Here is a 16746-nt window from a genome sequence, read left to right as displayed (position 1 = left end):
GCTGCCACACACGCTAAGTAATCCACTTTCAATCCACTTTCAGTGCACTTTCAAAGTGGAGTTTTACTGTGTGAACTGGCAAAATCCACTTTGAAAGTGCACTAAAAGTGGATTGAAAGTGGATTACTTAGTGTGTGTGGCAGCAGCCTCAGTTGCCCTGGAGTAAAAAAGAATCCCAAGAACTGATCTCACTCTTCACTTGTGCAGCCCACCAGATCTGCCTCTCAAGTCCTGTTCTCTGTGCCCGTGCCTTCAGGGGAAAGGTGGAGACTAGAGGCAGGGCATTCTCTGTGGTAGCACCTGGCCTTTGGAATGCCCTCCCCCTTGAGGCTTGCCTGATGCCTACTTTGCTGTCTTTTAGGTGCCAGGCCAAAAGGTACCTTTTTACTTAGGCTTTTAACAACTGTCTTATCAGCATTTTAATGGTCTGCTTCTGCCCAATGGCTTGTTTTTCTGTATTGCTAGGTTATTGTAATTGCAAGCTGCTTCGAGATGGACTGTGAAGAGGCAGCTTAGGAAGATCCTAAATAAAGGCAGCAAAGTCAGAAGTTGCAAGAGAAGCCCCCACAGCATAATGCCATTAAGACGCCTTGAAGCAAGTCCCTTGGCTTTTGCTCTGTCACTCATAAGGAGGGGGCTCCTTCAATCATAAACAGAGTGGCAGTGTTTAGATTGTTAATCAGTTAATCAACTCAAAACTTTTTATTGTCTAAAAAGGGCCTCCCTGACTAACTGGGTAACACATTTATTTCTTAATTGGTCATTGCTTTGAGCACAAGTGCCTATAAACTCTGTGGGTGCTGAGCTGCCTCTTGGAAAAGACTTTCCTTCCTCTTTCTAAAAGACCAGGGAGTATCTCTTCTTAAAAGCTGCTTGCCTTATCACATGTTTATATCATCTTGAAATAGAAAATTATGCCAGTGCATTACACTTCCAAGGTGTTTTTTGTTTCATTCTAATGCAAATTGAACTGATCAGTGAATGGACTTCAAGTCATAAAATGGACTAAGATTCCTTTCGTTGTGAAACGTCCTTGCCAGCAATCATCATTAATAATTACTATTTCCTAGTAGCTACAAATGTGCAGGAGTTCTCCTTTGTTTAGATTTTTTTAAAAATGTATTCATGCCAAGCAGAGCACAGATCACCTGCCTAAATCTTTGATTAACAGGTAAGGTCTTCAATCTCCTCCTCTAAGCCCTGTTGAGCATAGAGGCCGCTCGTGAACATACCTTGCGCTACAAAGGATCGTTCTCAGATTGCAAGGGCGCCCTCTAGTGTTACACATCAGCTTTTTTTTTTTTACCCTTATGGTGTCAGAGGCTCTTATTCAGGAAAAAAATGGTACCGTTATGGTTTTTAACATGTACATGCGGGAAAGAATTGGCACTTTAACATACCAGGAAATTCCCTGGTGGGTCACCACCTCTGAGAGCCACAAGCACTTAGGATCAAGCTCAGTGGAGTTTCTGTGGTGACCCAGAGTCCACTTGATTCTGACCCGGCCAGCAGTGCTGTCGGGGCCGCTGGGGCTGCTCAGCACATCCTGCTCCTGGGCCACTTCAATGTTCCAGCCTTCTCCCATAAACATGGCACATTGCAGAGTAAAATGTGCATTTAAAAAAAAAGGTAGCTGCCCCTACATACTTACAATCTAAATTTGGGTGGGAAAGAGGAATTTGGAAGAAGGCAGGGAAAACAGAAGGGAGGAGTGTCAACATGAAGAAGAAAAAGAAGAAGAGGAGGAGGAGGAGATTGGCTTTATACCCCACCCTTCACTTGGAGTCTCAGAGCACCTTACAATCTCCTTTCCCTTCCCCTCCCCACAATAGACACCCTGTGAGGAAGGTGGGGCTGAGAGAGCTCTTTCCAAAACTGCCAGAACTATGGCTTGCCCGAGGTCATTCAGCAGCTGCAGGTGGAGGGGAGGGAAATCAAACCTGGTTCTCCCAGATTAGAGTCCGCACACTTAACCACTATACCAAACTGGCTTACACACAGGAAGCATATAATCATGTAAAACGTGTAACCAAGTAGATCCAACGGTTATGCAGACAGATTGGGCAATCACCCTAAATACTCAAATCTAAATTTTCAGCTCACTCAGTCGCAGCTGGGGAGAGGACAAAGAGCTCCGTCACACCACCCTGGAAAGCATGACGTTCACATTCCTGTGACAGATGGAAAATAGTTTGGCAAGCTGCACCACAACTGTATTCAGGTCCTAGGTATTTTGCCCCATTTAAACAACAGGTCTGCACAACAGCCAAAGCCTGTTCGTATTCTGTTAGCCATCTTCCATACTTTATGTGGCAAATCAAATCCTGCGAGCCTCTCATTGGTATTTATCAGGTTATGGATATCAGGTGGAACTCATTTCATCCATGTTTGCAACTATTTATTCCCTAGATCGAAATTTTGTGAATGCAGGATTTGTGCAGATCTTATTGCCGGGTGTCGGGACTTTAGTCTGAATAGGCCAGCATCAGCCGTGTCTGTGTGGATGGGCAACTCTCTGTTTCCAATTGTCTTTCTATATTCACGAAGAAGAGCATCTTGCTTTTGGAGATGTGGTGGTGCAATGTGGTACAATTTAGGTAGCCAATAGGTCAGAGTAGGTTTAATACATCCACTGATGGTTCTCTTTGTTTTATTGAGTTGGACATCAAGTTTGTAGACATGGGGGCTGTTGAGCCACACTGAAGCACTGTATTCCACAGTACTATACACCAACCCCAGAGCTAAGTGTCTAAGTGTTGTAGCAGGCACACCCCAAGTTGCCCACATAATTTTTGGAGAATGTTGTTTCACGTGTGTATTTTCACTGCTACATTGATAAGATGGTGTCTGTAGCTCATGGTCCTTTCCAGGGCAATGCCAAGGCACTTTGATATATGGTTGTGTGTAAGTTGGGTGCCATTAAGGTAGACATTCAGTTCACAGTTGGCAAGATTGTTATTGAGATTGAAACAGGAACATTCTGTTTTTCTTGTACTTGGGATGAGCCACCATTTACAGTAGTAGTCAGCCAAAATTTCAAGGTCCCTAGTCAGTATTTCTTGAGTCCTTTCAATTGATTTGTGCCTTACTGAAATCACCATGTCATCAGCATAAGCAAACTTCCTGGATATCATCCCAGGAACATCTGAGATGTATAGATTGAATAGAATTGGAGCAAGGGTAGACCTAGGTTTCTTCTGCTTACTGATTGACTGACCCATAATTACTTGGGAAGTTCTATCGCTCAGCATGTTACTTAGGAGCCTAAATAATGGTCTGCAGGGGAAAACTTGTAGAAACTTGTAGAGCAGACCATCCTTCCTGACTGTCATAAGTCGCAGTCAGATCAAGGAAAACTGCTGATGTCTTAAGACACATCTGAACCCCTGCCTTAATGAAAGTTGTTAAGCTGAGAACCTGGTCTTCACAATGACGATGGGATCCAAATCCTGCTTGCTCTATGGGGATATGTTCATTAATTCTGTCATTGGTTCTGTTCAGGATTAGCCTCTTGAGGAGGTTATAATAGGAGCTCAGAAGGGAAATATGTCTGTAACTTTCCACCAGATGTTTCAGAATAGCAACTATCTTTGCTTTCTTGAATTCCTCTGGAGTCTTCCTTGTCTCATGATGTCAGTGAGAAACTCTGTGAGCCACTTCTTAGTGAACATGCTGCCGTTGATCAGGAACTCATTATGGATGCAGTGAAAGCCTTTCTGCTCTTAATATCCTTCAGTGCCTTAGAAATCTCTTCAGCACTGAAATCCCCTTGACAGCTTGCAATCTTCAGGGCAGGTATGTTTCTAAATCTGGAGTTCTGTTTAATCCTGATTGAAAAATCTTGGACCTTTGGAGCTCTGAATAGGGAAACCAGTCAGGCAGCTACCTGGTTTGATGTTACCTCCAGATTTCCTCGGAGCACAGGTGGGCTTGAACATTGACAACATGTACTTCTCCAGTTTTTACTATGATTGTGTGGATGTCATTGTGAATGTTGGTCAATACCAGCTTCACATTTTCAGTGCTGCTTCAGGCATAGGTCACTTGCTTTTGGTATGTGATGAGAAAGGAGGTATGTGATGAGAAACTACTGGTATGTGATGAGAAGGAGGAGGAGGAGGAGGATTTATACCCTGTCCTTAAAACTCCTTTCCCTTCCCCTCCCTACAACTGGCTTGCCCAAGGTCATCCAGCACCTGCAAGTGGAGGAGTGGGGAATCAAACCTGGTTCTCCCAGATTATAGTCTGCACACTTAACCACTACACCAAACTGACATCATATCCCACAATTTTTGCTCTGTAGTGGGCTTGATTTTCGTTATCAAGTTGAGTTTCTTGAACAAGAGCTAAATCTATTTTATTGGCCAGTAGGATTCACAAGTATTGGCATTTAGACTTGCGTATACCCTCAATATTCATTTGGGAGATTCAAATGCCATCTTCTATACCCCTTGTCAAGTAGTCTTGAGAAGGACTGTTTGTTTGATTGCTTTTCTGCTTGCTTGCTTGATTCCACGTGTGTAGTGTAGCCAGGAGATCCTATGATTTTCTGGCAGCCAGAAGTTCCAGCTCTTTAATGTTATCCAGGGTGCACCACAGGGAGGTGAACTAGAACTGCATCCCAACTTCATGTGGTGATTACAGCTAAGGGGTTATTCAGTGTTGAGGGAAAGAGATGGGGGCTGATGACAGCAAAACTTACCCACCCGAAAAGATTTGTAGTCTCCCCCCTCCTTTGGCACATTTTGGATTGTGACATGTATGGATTGTGTCTGTTTCTGTCCTGAGTTACTGATCTTTTTTTTAAAAAAAATCCTATCTAATTTGTATACATAAAGCAACTTTTGGCTGAGTTATTTTAAGCATGTAATTTATTTGGCTCCTTTAAAGAAGTCACATCAGACGTGCTAGAGAGCACTGAATGTCATTTATTACCCAAGGATGCGTGTGACCCTTTTGCTGCAACTCAGGAGTTACAAGCAAGCCTCCTGTGAGAAACCAGAGCGGGGAGGGGAATAACTCAGCGGGGCCTTTGCATAGACAGGGATTGTACTCTAAGAGCAGGGGTGGTGGTCTGAATTGAAATTGTTTCCCAGGCCCAGAAGATCTTGCAGGTAACTAAATGTGTTCACAAACCTAGCACAAGCCATACCCTATATTTCATGCAAGCCAGAAAAGGAGAGAAATGGGGTTCAGACTTGTAGTTCATCCCCCTCCTCTGCAAAGAGCATAATGAAAAAAGGCAAAATTGCACTGTCACCAAATGAGCTTCGAAAAGATTATTTAATATATATATATACTGCTTGTATGGCCGATACACAACTGATTTTCTCCTCCAAAAGTGACAATAGAATGTGTACATGCTGAAATATTAATACATACTGTTGTCTTTTTTATTAGGTTATGTCAGGCTGCGGATAAATGAGATATTTAACATAACATTTATATGATAACTAAGATCCCTCCTGAAATCAATAAAGGTTTTGTGCCTTAGAAGACCCACGTTAAAAATTTTCCCATGGGAGGGGTCAATTCAACCACAGTTCTGTTCTTTCCTGTTCCAGAAGGGTAGCCATGTTAATGAGCATCATGTCAGAGTGGGGATTCGAACCTGGCTCTCCCTGGTTCTAGTCCAACCCTCCAGCCACTACATTACCCTGCCTGGCTGGCTGGGATCAAAATCCAATGCGATGCAACCATTTCAGCTGCACAAAAGGCATGATTTTCACTTTCTTGTGAAACACATTGGAACGGACTGCAGAAGTCACACAAATTTGCTGTGCAAATGCCCCTCCTAAGAGCGTACAATTGCATCCTTGCTATCAGAAGCCATTCCAGCCATTTGGTAGGTGAGTTGCGATCTTATCAGCGGGGAGTTTACAACAAACAGGTCTGATTGACAGAACAGAAGAAGAAAGCCTGAGAAGATGCTTTCAGCTCCGAACCTAGGGCTTTAATGTGCCAAGGTGACCCCTGGTTTAAAGAGGAGGATTAATAACGGTCTAACATCCTACTCTACCCTCCTTCCCTTTATGCCACTTGAAATATCCTATTAAATGTTAATTCTTTGGGAATGCACCAACGCCTTTCTCATTTCCCTTCTGATGCTTTACAAAAAAACCTACCTGTAACTTTTTTTTTAAGGACTGGCTAAACTCACAACAGCCACTGCAGCCAAAAGGGACATTGATCTGAAGCAAAGATGCCATCACATTCTGTAGCCCTTTGATACTTAATTAGATAAACTGAGGGAGACTTTGAAAGAAAAAGTAATTAAAAGGAGAGTGGATCCGAGTGCTTTATCTAATACACAATGCAATTAAAACAGCGTGAAACCTTGGACAGAGCCAGGGCAGAGAACCTTTGAGAACCTAGAAGGTGCATTGCCAACTAAAACTGCCCACTGGAATAGGCTTGAAAGACCGTGTGGGGGGTGTGCTCTCCTTTCTGCCTTGAAATCAAACTACTTCACTGAGGGCACCTGCAAATGATGTCACGTCCCTCTAGGGGTCACCAGAAACTCTGTGGTGAATTCCTAGAGCAATGTGACATCACTTCCAACGGAAGACTAAAAGTGATGTCACGTGTGTGATGCCAGCCCCCCCCAGGGCTGCCAAATCGGGCCGGGGGGCGGGGAAACCCCCGCTTTGGAGGCCCGATTTCTGCTGCGGCAGAATCGGGCCCCAGGGAAACCCCACCCCCGCGTGCACGTCACAGGGAAGTGACGTCATGACGCCGGGCACGCTGGGGGCGGGGCCACAGCCATTTGAGGGGAAAACACCGGGAGCCGGCCTGGAGTCCCCCGCCACAAGGGTAAGTGCCATTTGGCAACCCTAGTGTCAGCCATTGGCTGACAATCCTACATACGGGGGGGAGGGTGCTGTCTGCTCCTTTCTCTAGCTTCATATGTCCTGGGGAAGCCTGTAGCCCCTCCCTCCCCTTTGTGGCACTTCTGAACCAAACAGAACCATGGAACACTGCGAAGGTGAGTTCCCCCAATCATACACGTGAGTAAGTCAGATTGGGCACCCATGACCCTTCCTGTGTCATATGTATTGTGTATTTTGGCCCACTGTCACATCACATCTAATTTGACCTTGAGAAGACGGTACCTGTAGGGACGCTCCACGGTGAGCCAGCCTTTTCTCATCACTGCCACTTGTGTCCCAAAATGCTACAGGGAAACATCAACTGTGCTTTGGTGCAAATTCCCCAGTCATGATGAGGCCTGTGAGCCTGGCTAGCACTCCACGTGAACTGAACTGTGTGACCTCAAACACTTGCTGGCATCCACAAGGGTTCCGCTGCCAGTGTGTTGATAATAAACAATCCATAACATTCATGTAACATTTTCAGTGTACAAAGGGCTTCCCTCATATTCTCAGAGTTATCCCCACTACAGGCCTCTAAGGTAGGCCTGTATTATCATTCCCATACCACAGATTGATGGAGGGGCCGAGGCCAAGAGGGAGGGGCTCATCTCAGGCCAACTAGGAAGCTTGCAGCAGAGGCCAGAACTGGGGACCTCCCTAGTTACAGCTCAGTTTCTCAGCCCTTAGACATGTTTCCTCAAGCTAGAAAGGTTGGAACCTCCCTTCTCAATTGTAGCAAGTTGATGCAGAGAAAACTGTACTGGCAGGAGTATTTTAGCCTGGTGAACAATGCTTTGACGTGGAAGTAACCCTATGGAGATCAGTAGAGTTCACCTCTGAAGGAATACCAAGAGGGCTGGGCTGCTAGAGTTCCCCTCCCCCCGGTAATACATTTGTCTCATTTAACACAGAAATAACTGATCTTAGAAAAGTTTGGTTTAAACTTCATCATTTCATGGATATATATGTTGCGGGGGGAGAGGGGGGAGCGTTCAGTTTCTTCTGGCTGTCCAATGCATTGTTTGTCGAAATTAGATGGCTCTCCGGGATATTTTCATTTCCTCTCCTTTATTCTCAGAAGAAGTCTTGCTGGGTTGGTGAATAGGAAACAGCTCTCCCAAGCTGTTTGCCTCGTGCTTTACTGCCCAGTGTGGTGTGCCACATAAAGGGCAGATGCTGTCAATTTTGATTGACCACATCTCGGTTTTCCCGTTCTCGTATTGCTACAAGTGTCTTTTTCCATTAAAGTCAAATATGAGCGGTGCACAGACTAAACATTGCTAAAAAAAGATATTTAAATAGATGTTTCCTATGACTTCTAGATCGATAGTGGCATAAGGATTTGGACAGGGATGGTATGGTGCAGAGTGGTCGCTTTTCCCCCCCGGAAAGATCTGTGTTGCACCTGTTCAGGGCACAAATGTTCTTAAAAACTGAAGTTCCAGTAGGGTGAAATGCACTGGATCATGAAGAAGCAACATGAAACCCATTGGCAATAAGGCAGTTGATTCTTTAACACAACGATAACCAGGGCTCTTTTTGTAGAAAAAGCCCAGCAGGAACTATTTAGCATAATAGGCCACACCCAACAGCAGGAACACATTAGCATATTGGGCCACACCCCTGACAGCACAGCTCATTAGCACATTAGGCCGCACCCCCATGTTACCAGAAGTGTGGTTATCCAGCCACACCCACCTTTTGCTTGTTATTCTGTTTACCTTGTTTGTTGTCAAAACCCAGGGCTTTTTTGTAGCAGGAACTCCTTTGCATGTTAGGCCACACACCCCTAATGTAGTCAATCCTAATGAGTTTCTGCTGTTGGGTGTGGCCTATTATGCTAATGAGTTCCTGCTGGGCATGGCCAACTTGGGAGCCAGCTGGAACTCCGTTCCTGTGCGTTCCTGCCCAAAAAAAGCCCTGACGATAACCATTGTACACATCAGTTCAATACATAAACGATTGTCAGCGTAAGGATCACCAAGCAGAAAATGATTCTTGGAGGATTAGATTTAGCCCATCTTGCAACTGCCAGTGTTTGAAAGTGCTGCAGCAGAGACAGCAGCGAGGGCTAATGAAGGGCTGGGTTCCCTCTGCTGCCAGCAACTAATAGTCGTCTTGGTAAAGCTTTGTTCATATGCATATGTGTTCTGTTGAAATGAATATGATGCAACGCCTGTGCAACGTAACATCTCTGGAAAAGCATATTTCGATGGACATAACCTTTAGATCTGCAATATAGTGCCTGTAGGATGGATAGTGAGTACTGAAGTTTTAGAGTCTCCTCCTCTCTAGACATCCAGGGCTGCTTCCCCCCAGAATGCTTTCTCCATTTTGATGTCCAAACGGGAGCACTTTTTTGGAATATCCGTACAACATTATGCTCCAGTCATACTCCAGTCATCCTTTCCTCATCCTCAGTGTGGTCTCTCCCAAACCTGCTTTGCTACAACCTATTTGGGGGGCGACCAGCCACACACACCCCTCCCCCCATGGCTGCTTTGGCACTTGAAAGGACACTCGAGTGGGAAACAAGAGGGCCACACTGTGGGCCTGATCATGGGTGGGCCCTCGCAGCATTTTTCAATGTCACGTCTAGTTTGGCCCTGGGAGGAGCACAATCCCACTGTGTCATCCTGCCACCTGGAGGGGAAGAGGCACATTTTCAAAAATCCCATCCAAATCCACCATTTTCCTTCCAGTAACCCCTCACGGCTGCTATTGGCTCCTCCGTAGCACTGGAGGGCTTTTTGACAGTTTTAAAAAATAGAAGCAGTAATTGCTGTTAACACACCATCTTTTACTAATTTTTTTTTATGTTTTTCGCCCTTTAAAGGGGTCTCTAATAGCACAGCAAGGGAAAACACAGGCAAATGCCTCTGCATTTGTGGAGGCGATAAGAGCCAAAGAGAGAAGCAGCCAAAAAGTGATAGGGCTGCCTTCCATTGTGGGCCAATTACAAGCTCATGGGAAGACTGTGGGGGGGTTTTGAGTCTCTCCTTAGCAATTTCTTGCACTTCCCCATGGTGGCTCTCTTCACTGTTTTGACATCCTTTGACATAATATCATTTAGGTCCCAAGGCAAAGTTTATCTACACCCTGGAGAGTAGGGATAGGCACGAACTGGCATACAAACTTTCCACGAAGTTTTAAGTTGTTCATGGAGGTTCATGTCGATACAGTTCCAGACAGTCTCCTCTCAATCTAAATGTTTACTGAACTTCAAAGTAACATAACTTGGGTGTAGAGGAGCATTCAGGGGAGGTCCCCTGTGACTTTGATGTCTCTAGCATGTACAGGATCCATTCTATACACTCCTGAACCTCCTAAACAGGCTGTCATTTTGACAGTTGCAGGTTCAGGAGATTCAGGAATGTATGGAACAGATCCTGTGCAATCTAAAGACACCAAATTCACAGGGGATCTCTGGCTGTCTCTCCTGTACCTGCCTCCAAGTTTGGTGGGTATTTACAGGGTCCAAGTTACAAACCCCTCCCAAGAAAGTGCCCCCAGAAAGGTAGAGGGGAATCAGCCAGAGATCTCCTGTGAGTTTGGTGTCTCCAGCATGCTGGGGAGGGAGTGTTGTAGCAGGTCACAAACCTTGCAAACCAAACTGGTTTGTTTGGTTGCTAAAAGTTTGTAGTGGTTTGTGGTTCGCGAACTGAGTATGCCACGAACCACAAACCGAACCACATTTTCCTGATTCACACCCATCCCTACTGTGGAGTGCCCCACAGCTTAGAGGGCAAGCCCAGGTTGTGGATTCATAAAGGCTCAAGTGCAGTTTCTAGACATTCCCATCAGAAAGATGTCATCGAAGTTTGGAGAGGCCTCTTCCCAGACTACAGAGCCACTGCCAGCCAGAGGTGACAGAGCTGGGCCCAGTGGTTTGACTTGTTCTACAGCACGTTTATAAACTCTGAAGAAAACTGGTTTTTCACTGGATCCATCTGAGACAACTCTTCAGCACCAAGGACTCTGTGTGATAATCAGAAAATGTGCAGAAGATGTTCACACTATGCTTTTATCCTGACAATCACCTGTCTAATTTACTTTCTTTGTATTTCTTCTCAGGTCAGCCTCTCAATGTTGCCTGCAAAGCATTTTTTGGGTTTAGTGGAGAGTCGGGTCCCATGATCTACTGGACACGAGGAGAGAGATTTATTGAAGAACTTGAAAATCACATTAAAGAAGGGGAAATCAGGTATTATGGGGAAACTCTTTATTTTTTCCTCTCCCACTGTAAAAACAGGAAAACCCGTGAGCTTATCAGCTTGTTTATGTTGAGTAGACAATTATCTCCTTTCCTATAAGCTGATAGGTGGTGTGCTTCCAACACCAGATGGGACAATATTTTCTGTGTTTCTGAAGCAACTGTGAAGATATAACTGCTGCTCATGCTCTGATGTCTCCGGAGTCCTTCAGCTACTACCAGTGCCTCTCCAGATGGGGATAGGGACTTGTTTAGCATTTAGACTTAAAGATAATGCAGGCCTTTTCCCAGGTCGCTTGGGGAACTGTCTTGATTTTCCACTGTCGATGCAATCCAAAAGATGGATGGCCCCTTGCAAGAGAAATGTACATTCAGTCGTCCTTGTTATTCGACCGTCATATTCACCAACCATGTACCCAGTGCAAGCCAACTTGTTTTGCCCGTCTATTAATTCTGTTTGGCTTGCCATTTAAGTGGTATCTAACGGTACCCTGTGGGGCGATTGATGAATGCTTCTTGTTTTTCTGAGACAATTGTTCTCTCCTTGCTGTCTCAGCATTACCCTCTCCTATTCTTCTCACCCGTGGCAGAGGAGCTTGGGGGGTGGGGGGTGGCAAAGGCAGCTTAGGAGGAGGAAGAGGAAGGCACAAAGTTGCCAGTGAGAGGAAGGTCACTGTCATTCCTTCTGTGCTTTGGTCTCTCTCCCTTCTCAGTGTCTCTCAGGCCACGCTCAATTAGGAGGTACCTGGGCTCAAGCCAACCTGGCCATCATAACCCTCTGATGGGAGCCTGTCTTTTCACTGAGTGGTTGCAAGTGGCAGGCAGGAAGCGAGAGGAGGCAGCTGCCTGATTCCACACCCAGCCACATGTGTGGGAGAGGAGAAAAATTCTCTTTTATAGTAGGTGGCAGGAACGGTGTTTTTTATTCCCAGTGATGACTGGGCTCCTACGTTTTTGGACTTGCGTTCTGTGAGATAACAATTCATTTGCCATCTCTTAAAGGAACTTCAGCCAATAATGGAATGGTGAAATTTTAACCCATCCCAGCAGGTGCCCCAGCCTGACCTATCATTTTCCCGAAATGTGCACTAAACCTGAAGCCAACCAGCAGCCTCTAGATCAGGGGTGGCCAAACTGTGGCTTAAAAGCCACACGCGGCTCTTTCACACATATTGTGTGGCTCCCGGCAGGACAGCTGGGGAAGCGAAGGAGAGGCAGGCCTCCTTGATTGGTCTTCCCTTCCCCAGCCAGTGTTCCCCTTCCTGGGTAGGCTTGAGGTGGGGGGGGAAGCAGAGAAAGAAAGCAACTTTAGCTTTAAATGTGTTCTCAAAGCCCCCCCCCAGCCTATAAATATTATTGGACAAATAAATATCATTATCAATATCTATTTTTATCCCTTTTGTTTGTTGTTTTGGCAGTCTCATTTAATGTTAGTAAAAAGCAAATTTGCATATTTTTCAATAAAACGTGTCTGTAATATTTGTTCACGTCATGTGGCTCTCAAGCATCTGACGCTTATTCTATGTGGCTCTTACATTAAGCAGGTTTGGCCAGCCCTGCTCTAAAGAATGGCTATGCCAGAATGGCCATGCTGGTGACTTGTGGTCGAATGCATCCCATTGAGCTCTGATGGGTGCGTTTCAGATCAGGGTGGCAGGGAGGGAGATCAGATGTATCCGACCACCCCCTGAAGCCCTTGGAGGGGGCTTCTAGCCCGGGGCACTGGAGGAGCTGCACCCAAAGCTGTGGCTTGGGGTTTGAGGCTTCTCTTAGCTCCATAAGGTCCCGCCTCCCCAAAGCCAGCAATGGTGACAAGAGAGGTTACTGGACCAGAGCGTGCAAGGACCTAAAGTAAAGTGACTTTACCTGTTATGAAGATATTATGAAGAGGAGGAGGCAAAACGTGAGTGAAGAAGTTTCGAAAAGAAAGACAAATGGAAAGCGGGTGTGAGAATCAGCAGTGAGACGGCAAAGCTACACAGGCAGAAAGTGGGGGAGGAACCTCTCGGAGGGGGAGGAGGAACCCTACTCTAGAAATCAGCATTAAAGTATCGGAACGAGAAGCTAAGCCGAATCTCTACTGTTAGAAATCCAGCCAATTGACATTGAACACAGTGGGCCTTATTATACAGTGCACAGAAGAACCTTAGAACTTTAAAAAACGTTTACCTTAACGTAAATAATGACGCAGCGGTTATATACGACTGCACATCCCTAGTAGAGAGAACTCAAGGAGACGGACTCCTCCCCTTCAGCTGCATCAAAAGCTCATGAGAGGCTGACATAGCTGGGAACATTGATGGGGCTTCCCTCTGCTGGCCGTGAGCTTCTGTGAGAGGAGCCCCAGAAGTGAAGCTCAGTCTTTGTGTTGCTGCTTTTCTTTTTTTTATAGCACCTGGCTAGCTTTTTCTTTGTTTTTTCTTCCTGTGGTCAGAGTCACAGGAACACAAACACCTGATTTGGTAGCAGGACAGAGGCAATCAGGCAGACCCTTTACTGGGCACAAAAAGGTTCCCATCTGAATTTCCGTCTTCCGGTTTGACAGACCATCCCAGTAGGGTGGAATCCAGCTGATCCACTACCAAAGAGAGTGAGAGATAGATGGAAGGGGGAGGCAAGAGTGAAAAATTCCTTGGCAGGTGGGTTTTTAAGAGCTGTAATAAAAACATTGTGTAAATCGAATGGGTCCTCTTAAAGAAGAAATAATAGCTTTAAAGTCTGCCTGGAGGGCTGTGAATCGTGTCTGATTGGGAAAGGAACCTGCAGCGAATTTCAATGCCATGGCTTTTCCACAGAGGAGGAGAATTTTCAAATTTTAATTTTGCTGTATATAAATCATATCAATTGTTATTTTTCCCCTTCCTTGGTTTAGCCTGTAAAACAGGGTACAAATCTCTCAAGGCTTGCCTAGAAAACTCTATTAAATTGTCTGTCTCCCCGCAGCACACACATGCCATATTTCCTGTTCCATATTTTTAAGATAAGAAAAATGCGATTAGTTCCATGAAAGATGTAAGAGGAGACACTTTAATTTAAACCCCCATATTTCCACTCTCTGATCAATTTACTTCTCTGTACACTCATCCACATGAGTTAATTAGGGGGTGCTGAAATCTTTGACAGCATTATGGGGGGAAAGCAAAGCAAGAAAGTAAATCCAGATATAGTTGACCTGTTAGCCACTCAGAAACAGCAAAGCCACCATTAAAACCTTTATGTTGTTGTTTTTTTTAAAAAAATGGCTATTCCAGATTCTGCATTAGGAAAACTAATTTCTGCAATTGGAATAAATTGTGGAAAGAGCACATTCTGAGCCCTAAGTCACTCATATGGAAGAGATATCAAGATGATTAAGGAACTTCTGTAATAAAGAGTTTACGTGTGATCTGGGACACCCTCCTTACTGGTAAAGCCTGAAAATGGAACACCCAAACCTCTTTGTGATTACAGAGACTGGCATCCAAAGAACCTCAAGGGGCAAATGTTGGGGTACCATTCAATAAAGTGACATCAAATCACCCTAGAGATTTCAAGGCAAGAGACATTCATAGGTGGTTTGCCATTGTCTGCCTCTGTGCAGCAACCCTGGACTTCCTTGGTGGTCTCCCATCCAAATACAGACTAGGGTCAACCCTGCTTAGCTTCTAAGATCTGATGAGATCGGGCTAGCCTGGGCCACCCAGATCAGGTCACCATTCAAGAATTCTAGATTGTTTAGCTTACCTGAAGGTGGGTTTTATTTAAGATTTTCTACTTCATGCACCAAAATGTCTTGGACCATTACTGTTCAAAAGCAGTTTGTAGTAGGGCAAGTGGGAAGGAGATCTGATGTTTCAAGGAAACATTTAAAAAACCCAGTGGATGTGCTGAATTTGTTGAGCATGCCTGAAAGGAGCCCTTCAGATGTAAGCCCATGCTCTTTTACCACCAAGTGATTCCTTATAATGCCCCAAAAACCTGCCTGGACAGATGAAGAGATAAATTTACAGCTGCACTTTCTGGGATGCCATTTTAATAGCATCTTGTGCATCAGGTTCCCCTGGGGCTCCACTCTATACTGCCAATGGTAAGAAACATGGGGGGTTTGTGTGAATTATTGTGTTTAAAATGGATTTAGCATCCGCTGATTTTTTATCCTTCAACTTGGTTTTGAAAGCCACCACATGGCAGAATCCTTACAGAATTTGATCTTCTGAAGAGTTCCACCATGTGTTTGGTCCTATATCCAACATATATTCAGCATTCTTTATCAGTGCGAGGGGTTTTCCCCCAAAATATTTTGCAGATTAGGGTGGATATTTATTCTTTACAGTTGGAAGGAGCAATTCTAAACAGGTCCTTCAGTGGTGCTTACTCTCAGAAAAGTACCCATAGGATTGCAGATATGGTCTACTTTTCTTCCATTATGGAGCCTGAGGTAGGCTATGCAGGATGTTCTCAGAATGTCTCCAGTCCGTGTGCAGATCAGACTCACCCTTGCTTAGCTTCAGCTTGCATCACTTGGTGTCTCCCAACCCTTCCAGTGGATGTTAAGGAGGGAGGCACCCATTTGCCTGCTCACATTTTACTCCTATGTGAGAGTATTTTTGCCATACTTCATACAGAAATCCATATGTAATGTGGCTTTATGAACAGGTCCAAGCACATGTTCCATGGTTTCCCTTCTACCCTATGCCTAACAAACCTCTGAACCTTATTCTTTCTTTCAGGCTTCTCAAAGAGCATCTAGGAGAAAAAATAGTGGAATTAACTTTGATCTTTGATGTGGTGAAGGAGCCAGACCTGGCTAATTATACATGCCATGTAGAGAACCGAAATGGGCGGAAACACGCGAGCATAATTCTGCGTAAAAAAGGTACTTCCTTTTTTCACTCCTCTCTGTCTGTCTGTGATTACACTGTCCATGCATATTTATTTGAGGCTGCACTGCAGCATGGGATTTGTGATGTTTCTAATACAGACCCACCAAATCCCAATATGGCACCTTCGAACATTCATGCGTTTTTAAAATATGCCAAGAAATGTCAAACTTTGAGGACAGTATTAGTGGAGCTCCCACAGGGACCTCAAAAATGCCGACATTCTCAGGTCACGTCAGGGTCTATTGGCCCCTGTCCGCCTGCAGTCCTTTTCTCCAGACAGAAGATTTTTTAAATTCCTCCTGGCCATTTCCACCATTTGCTTGTGATTCATTGTGCTCGGTAAACACACAAACACAGTCCTTGTTCCCTGAGGCTTTCCGTCATAACAAGACAAATGATTGGATCATGGCATTCGTATTCCACACCCCACAGTGGGCTTCCTTCTCAACATCTTTCACAGGCATTTGCTTTCTTTAGGGGGGGGGACCCCGAAAGCCTCATCCGATCGATTTCTAAAAATGATTTCCGGCACAGTCTCCACTTTAGTGCTGCCTGAACATGCTTCTAAGTTGGGTCATGCTGCGCTGCTACTTCTCCTCTTGCCATCCGCCTCACAGCAGTTTCCTTCAATAAATAATAAAAGGATTACTTAGGAGACAGTTTCCATTAGAAGAATTTAGAAACAGTTTTAGGGGCCAACTACACGCCATGTTCAGAGGCATGAAACCAAGGCCAGGCACCCTTTTAAAAAGCAAAAAGCAGCTTTGGGGCAGGGGAATTCTGAGTGAAGAAACAGGGA

General features: G+C 45.0%; 1 protein-coding gene across 1 annotated transcript in view; it reads left to right on the top strand.

The window, feature by feature from the left end:
• IL1RAPL2 (interleukin 1 receptor accessory protein like 2) overlaps positions 1–16746 on the top strand; it is a 299699-nt gene that overhangs the window by 253015 nt on the left and 29938 nt on the right. The window contains exons 6-7 of the mRNA XM_015408385.1: positions 10947–11076; positions 15795–15940. Of these exons, the coding sequence (XP_015263871.1) occupies positions 10947–11076; positions 15795–15940 (276 nt within the window). The remainder of the gene's footprint in view (positions 1–10946; positions 11077–15794; positions 15941–16746) is intronic.

Source organism: Gekko japonicus, unplaced genomic scaffold (genome assembly GCF_001447785.1).
Source record: "Gekko japonicus isolate JY-2015 unplaced genomic scaffold, Gekko_japonicus_V1.1 scaffold643, whole genome shotgun sequence".
Lineage (NCBI taxonomy): Eukaryota > Metazoa > Chordata > Lepidosauria > Squamata > Gekkonidae > Gekko > Gekko japonicus.
This window is presented reverse-complemented; position numbering and strand designations above follow the sequence as displayed.